At 39.4% G+C, this 7,491-nt stretch overlaps 1 protein-coding gene across 1 annotated transcript; it reads left to right on the forward strand.

The window, feature by feature from the left end:
• Positions 1-696: 696 nt before the first annotated feature.
• Positions 697-4,092, forward strand: LOC129233439 (uncharacterized). The gene is made up of 2 exons (XM_054867467.1): positions 697-3,061; positions 3,752-4,092. The coding sequence occupies exons 1-2, from the start codon at positions 697-699 to the stop codon at positions 4,090-4,092; spliced, it is 2,706 nt and encodes a 901-aa protein (XP_054723442.1).
• Positions 4,093-7,491: the final 3,399 nt, after the last annotated feature.

The raw sequence follows: 7,491 nt of genomic DNA on the forward strand, positions 1-7,491 counted from the left end.
CTCAAACCAGGTCATATGGCAAAAAGGTGCCACAGTAATGTAAAATGCAAAATTTGTGGTCGCCGACATTATGCCTTACTTTGTCCGGATTTGTCAGGGAAGGAGAAGCGTAATTTTGAGACAGACGCTATGACAGATGTGTGGAACACTACAGCCTTATTTTCCTTACAACCAGCAGATCATGAAATTTATTTAAAAACTATCATGATAAGAATACGAAATAAAGGGAATCAAGCATGTGTTCGTGCACTTATGGATGACGGATCCCATCGTTCATATATTGAGAAAAGTTTAGTGCAAGAACTTAAACTCATTCCTTCTGGACAAGAAACCATAGCACAAGGGTTATTTGGTGGAGGAATAACTCCAGAAATGCAGCACGGAAGATACACTGTTCTTATTGAAAGTTTAGATGGCAAATATAGAAAAAGGGTATCATTTCTTGACCAGCATAAAATTTGTACTACTCTACCCCGTATTAGGGATACAAATCTAATTTGTGAGCTAGAATCTCGGGGAGTAAGATTAACGGATTTGGGAAATTCTACACCAACTGTACAAGTTCTTCTAGGAGCTGATATACTGGGATCATTATTTACTGGACGAATTGAAGCTACAAAGACGGGAATTTCAGCAATAGAAACCAAACTTGGTTGGACAGTACTTGGTCTGGGAAGCAGAAAAGAAACTTTAAACATGGTCACGTTAACCCTGCAGAATACCGAGTTACCAAAATTTTGGGATTTAGAAGTTTTAGGAATTAAAGATCCAATAGAAAGAAAAAATAAGATCCTTCTTGAAGAAGAAACTCTAACCCATTTCAAAGAAACCTTAGAAGTTCTAGAAGGCGGACGATATGAAGTAGCTTTACCTTGGTTGTCTGGACATCCACCTGTATATGATATGTACGATGTCGCTGAATCCAGACTACGTTCAGTAACAAAACGTCTATTAAAAGAAAACATCTACGATGTGTACGATGATGTTTTGAGACAGTGGCAAAGAGAAGGTATAATTGAAGCTGTACCGCAGGACGAAATTTCGAAACCTGGTCATTATCTTCCTCACAGGCCCGTTATCAAACCATCAAGTGCTACAACTAAGGTTCGACCAGTCTTCGATGCCTCCTTTAAACGACCAGGTTATGCTTCTCTAAACGAATGCTTGAGTGTTGGACCTAGTCTTTCGGAACAGATTCCCCCACTTCTGTTAAGATTTAGCACTGGTTCTATAGGAGTGATTGCTGATATAAAACAAGCTTTCTTACAATTGAGTGTCAAACCGGAGGATCGTGATTTTTTAAGATTCTTGTGGTGGAATTTCAAAGATCGATCAAAATTAGAATTCTGGAGACATTGTCGAGTAGTCTTTGGAGTGACTTCGAGTCCATTTCTCTTGAATGCTAGTATTCGTCACCACCTTAATTCAAAGGAATATCAACTTGAATATCTTCAGCCGATTGTCGAGAAACTTAAGAAGGGTTTCTATGTAGACAATTTGACTACCAGCGTTGAGGACCAAGAAGAGTTGATGGAGTTCAAGACTCAGACGATGAAGATAATGAATGCTGCTTCGTTTGAATTAAGATGTTGGGCTCACAGTGGAGATCAGAACCAGGGATGTCAAAATGTTCTTGGTCTCGAGTGGGATACAAAGACTGATGAGCTGTACTGTGTTGGTCCTGATATAAGTTCCGTTGAAGTTGTATCTAAGAGAAAATTACTTTCCGTTGTTAACGGCATATACGATCCTGTGGGTTTCACATCTCCTGCGACACTGTTACCAAAATTGTTACTCCAAGAGGCTTGGCGCAATAAGTTGGACTGGGACGAACAGTTGCCTTCCGAAATGCAGTTACGCTATCAACGATGGGCAAAGCATTTAGATCTTATCCAGAAATGTAGGATCCCTCGTAGGATATTGCATGGAACTTTCGAAAGGGCCAGTTTACACATATTTACAGATGCATCGGCTCATGGGTATGCCTGCTGTGCCTTTCTACGATGTGGAGAAGAGGAAGAAGTGAGAGTCTCATTAGTTTCAGCAAAGGCTAGAGTAGCTCCTCTTCAGAGACCAACAATTCCACGATTGGAGCTTTTAGGAGCCGCTATTGGAGCTAGAATTGCTTCAACAATATTAGAAACATTTAATTTGCCTTTAAAGACGTATTTTTGGACAGATTCCATGATAGTTCTGGGATGGATTACTAAAACAGAACCCTGGAATACGTTTGCAGGTAACAGAGTGAAAGAAATACGAGAACTTACAAACATAGAAGATTGGAGATTTGTCCCTGGAGATGTCAATCCAGCAGACTTACCTTCCCGCTCATGTGATTGGTCTGAACTTTTACGGAGTCAATGGTGGGAGGGTCCAAAGTGGCTTTATGAACGTCCAGAATTTTGGCCTTACACTGAGATCATTCTTCCTGACGAAGCGATGTTAGAACGACGGAAGTCAGTAGCTGTTAATCTAAATATTGAAGCAAAGGAGCATTTTGGAAATAGATTTTTATACTTTTCCAGTTATCCAAGGATCATCCGCTTGACAGCCTGGGTATTGAGATTTTGCCAGAATATCAAAGTGAATTCTTCCAAGTTGACCAAGGAGCTGTCATACGAAGAAATTCGAAGGGGTGAGGAAACTCTGATACGAATAATACAATCAGAATGGCCAACTGACATCAGGGAGAAGTACTCTCAGACAATTCAGTTTTACGAAGAAAATGAAATATTGAAAGTTCAATCAAGGCTAATCCTAGGGCAAGATCCAGAAGATTTTGTACGACCCATAGTTTTGCCAGATCATCCAATTGTCAGAAGACTCATAGAATATACTCATAAGTCACTTCACCATGCAGGCGTACAAACTACCTTGTCTCATCTACGTGACCGATTTTGGATTCCTCGGGGACGGAAAGTTGTTAGAGAAGTTTTACAGAAGTGTATGAAATGTAAGAGGTATACATCAAAACCTGTAGTACCAGTTGTTCCTGCTCCTCTTCCTATTGATAGGATCAATCGTGTAGCTGCATTTCAAGTGACGGGGGCTGATCTGGCAGGTCCTGTTTATTTGAAAGGAAGGCAAAAGGCTTGGATAGTGCTTTTTACGTGCGCGGTATATCGTGCTATTCACTTAGAGTTGGTGACATCTCTGTCTACTGAAGCATTTATGCAAGCCATGAGACGATTTTTTGCTAGAAGAGGACGTAGTTCTATTATGTACACTGATAACGGAACTAATTTTTTGGGAACAACTAGAGCTCTCAGCTCCCTCAACTGGCAAGAAATAACATCTGAATGTGCTATCCAACAGATTAAATGGCACTTCAATCCCCCTACAGCACCATGGTATGGAGGTTGGTGGGAAAGAATGATCCGCACCGTTAAAGAACTTTTGAGAAAGGTATTAAGCCGTGCTTCTGTCACTTACGAGGAAATGGTGACTTTACTATGTGAATGTGAAAGCATAGTTAATGGACGTCCTCTCACATATGTTTATGATGATCCGAATGAGTTGAGGGTTATCAAACCTTCTGACTTTATACAAGACATAAAAGGAAATGAAACTGTGGATTTGGACATCGTAGATACCAGACATCTACGTAATCGCATTCGATACCTGCAGAATCTACGTTATCAGCTACGTCAACGATTCCAAAAGGAGTATTTAGCAGAACTTATACGAAATCCTCATTTATCTACCAAACGACAGAACCTGTCACCAGGTGATATTGTTCTCATTGGCTCAGAAAACACAAAACGTTTAAATTGGCCTTTAGGACGTATCATCAAACTATATCAAGGTAAGGATAACATCGAACGAGTAGTTAGATTACGTGTGGCTAATGGAGAAATCATCCGTCCAGTTCAAAGAGTCTATCCTTTGGAAATTAGTTCTCCTGATATCTCCAAAGATATACACGAAAATGTGGAAGGTGCTTCTGATATTGTTGATGATGATATTGGAGTACCTGTTGCTTCAAATGAAAAATGCTGTCAATCTGAAGCATTCCCTCAAGAAAAATTACAGGCTGTGAAACAAACGCGGTTTGGTCGACGAGTTGTTCCTGTGAAACGCCTGGACTTATAGACTGGACTAAAGACTTTAATTTTATTTTATCTCATTATTATAGTTATATCTAAGTAGTTTAGTATTAGATATTGTTATATTCATTAGTAGTTATTAGTCAAATGTTTTCATAAGTATTGAAATTTCATGTCTATTGTATTATACTATATTTTCTGGTTTTCATTTTGTATTGGTTTAGCCGATATGTGCACAATACAAAAGGTGGGAGGATGTTGTCACTCCAAACAAATTTTGTATTTCCTGTTTTCGTTGTATCATATTCAAACTTGAGATCTGGCAACCCATTTTTGGTTTTGAAAAATGGTAACAAAAATATTAGCGTTCTTGTAGAATTACGTTACGCATACGTTACGAAAAGAGTTGTGTTATATATTCATTTTTAAGATATACGGATCATAAGATCAAAATGAGTCATCTTCATCCCTGTAAATATCTTCATCAAACTTTCTTTCCTGTGATGTGAAATAAATTGTGTTTAAAAACAAAAGCCAAGTCTGTAGTTACAACAGCCTTATTCAGTCAGTCTGTCAGTCAGTCAGTCAGTCAGCCTTATTCAGTCAGTCTGTCAGTCATCCTTATTCAGTCAGTCTGTCAGTCAGTCAGTCGGTCAGTCCTGTCCAGTCAGTTAGTCAGTCAAGCAGTCAGTCAGGTAGTCAAGCAGTCAGTCAGTCAGTGTCAGTCAGTCATTTAGTCATTCTGTCAGTCAGTGAAATAGCCAGTCAGAGAGTCAAGCAGTCAGTCAGTCAGTCTCAGTCAGTCAGTCAGTCAGTCAGTCAGTCCAGTCTCAGTCAGTCAGGCAGTTAGTCAGTCCGTCTCGGTCAGTCAGTGAGTCAGTCAGTCAGTATCAGTCAGTCAGTGAGTCAGTCTGTCAGTCAGGCAGTATCAGTCAGGCAGTAAGACTCCGCTCGACAGAACTCCGATAGCCTAATGGCTAGACCGCTGGTCTTCCAAGCGAGTGGCCTGGGTTCGAGTCCCAGCCGGAGCGAATATCTTCAATGTATATATTTCTTTTCTAATTTGAAAATTCTTTTTTTTTTCAATTTCTTTCCTTTGCAATTATTGATTATTTATGTAGGGAAGAAAATTCTGAGTCAGTTTAATTTTTCGACACGAAGATTTCAAAGTGTTTAAATAAACAATTACCAAGGTGCATTTTTTGTTTTTATTATATTTAAAACTCCCACCGGCAGAGCTGCCATAGACTAATGGCTAGAGTGTTAGGCTTCCAAGCGAGTGGCCCTGGGTTCGAGTCAAAGCCTGAACGAAAATCTTCAATGTATACTTTTAGTTTCTAATTTGAAATTTCTTCTTCTTTTTTTTTTAATTTTTCTCTTTTGCGAATATTGATTATTTATGTAGGGAGAAAAATTCTGAGTCAGTTTAATTATTCGACCTGTAAATTTCAAAGTGTTTGAATCAATAATTACCAAGGTGCATTTTTTGTTTTTATTATATTTAAGACTTCCATCGACAGAGCTCCGATAGCCTAATGGCTAGACCGTTGGGTTCCAAGCGCGTGGTACTGGGTTCGAGTCCTGGCCGGAACGAAAATCTTCCATGTATATATTTCTCTTCTAATTTGAAGATTCTTTTTTTTTCAATTTCTTTCTTTTGCAAATATGGATTATTTATGTACGGAAGAAATTTCTGAGTCAGTTTAATCATTCGACCTTTAGATTTCAAAGATTTTAGATCAATAATTACTAAGTTGCATTTTTTGTTTTTATTATAATTAAGACACCGATCAACAGAGATCCGATAGTATATTGGCGAGAGCGTTGGGCTTTCATGAGTGTCGCCCTGGGTTCAAATCCCAGCCGGAAAGGAAATCTTAAATGCAAATATTTTTTTCTAATTTTATAATTTTTTTTTTATTTTTCCCTTTTGCGAAGTCAGTCAGTCAGTCTGACAGTCAATCAGTCAAGCACTCAGTCATTCAGTCTCAGTCAGTCAGTCACTCAGTCAGTCAGTTAGTCCTTCAGCCAGTCAGTCAAGCAGTCAGTCATTTAGTCTCAGTCAGTCAGTCATTCAGTCAGTCAGTCACTCAGGCAGTCAGTCAGTCAGTCAGTCGGTCAGTCCTGTGCAGTCAGTTAGTCACTAAAGCAGTCAGTCAGTCTCAGTCAGTCAGTCAGTCAGTCAGTCCAGTCCAGTCTCAGTCAGTCAGTCAGTCAGTCTCGGTCAGTCAGTCAGTCAGTCATTCAGTCAGGCAGTCAGTCAGTCGGTCAGCCTTATTCAGTCAGTCTGTCAGTCAGTCAGTCAGTCAGCCTTATTCAGTCAGTCTGTCAGTCATTATTATTCAGTCAGTCTGTCAGTCCTCTCCAGTCAGTTAGTCAGTCAAGCAGTCAGTCAGGTAGTCAAGCAGTCAGTCAGTCAGTGTCAGTCAGTCATTTAGTCATTCAGTCAGTCAGTGAAATAGCCAGTCAGAGAGTCAAGCAGTCAGTCAGTCAGTCTCAGTCAGTCAGTTAGTCAGTCAGTCAGTCAGTCAGTCAGTCAGTCCAGTCTCAGTCAGTCAGGCAGTTAGTCAGTCAGTCTCGGTCAGTCAGTGAGTCAGTATCTCGGACTGTCAGTATCAGTCAGTCAGTGAGTCAGTCTGTCAGTCAGGCAGTATCAGTCAGGCAGTAAGACTCCGCTCGACAGAACTCCGATAGCCTAATGGCTAGACCGCTGGTCTTCCAAGCGAGTGGCCTGGGTTCGAGTCCCAGCCGGAGCGAATATCTTCAATGTATATATTTCTTTTCTAATTTGAAAATTCTTTTTTTTTTCAATTTCTTTCCTTTGCAATTATTGATTATTTATGTAGGGAAGAAAATTCTGAGTCAGTTTAATTTTTCGACACGAAGATTTCAAAGTGTTTAAATAAACAATTACCAAGGTGCATTTTTTGTTTTTATTATATTTAAAACTCCCACCGACAGAGCTCCCATAGACTAATGGCTAGAGTGTTAGGCTTCCAAGCGAGTGGCCCTGGGTTCGAGTCCCAGCCTGAACGAAAATCTTCAATGTATACTTTTAGTTTCTAATTTGAAATTTCTTCTTCTTTTTTTTTTAATTTTTCTCTTTTGCGAATATTGATTATTTATGTAGGGAGAAAAATTCTGAGTCAGTTTAATTATTCGACCTGTAAATTTCAAAGTGTTTGAATCAATAATTACCAAGATGCATTTTTTGTTTTTATTATATTTAAGACTTCCATCGACAGAGCTCCGATAGCCTAATGGCTAGACCGTTGGGTTCCAAGCGCGTGGTACTGGGTTCGAGTCCCGGCCGGAACGAAAATCTTCCGTGTATATATTTCTCTTCTAATTTGAAGATTCTTTTTTTTTTCAATTTCTTTCTTTTGCAAATATGGATTATTTATGTACGGAAGAAAATTCTGAGTCAGTTTAATCATTCGACCTT

This window comes from Uloborus diversus, unplaced genomic scaffold (assembly GCF_026930045.1).
Source record: "Uloborus diversus isolate 005 unplaced genomic scaffold, Udiv.v.3.1 scaffold_414, whole genome shotgun sequence".
In the NCBI taxonomy this organism is placed as follows: Eukaryota; Metazoa; Arthropoda; class Arachnida; order Araneae; family Uloboridae; genus Uloborus; species Uloborus diversus.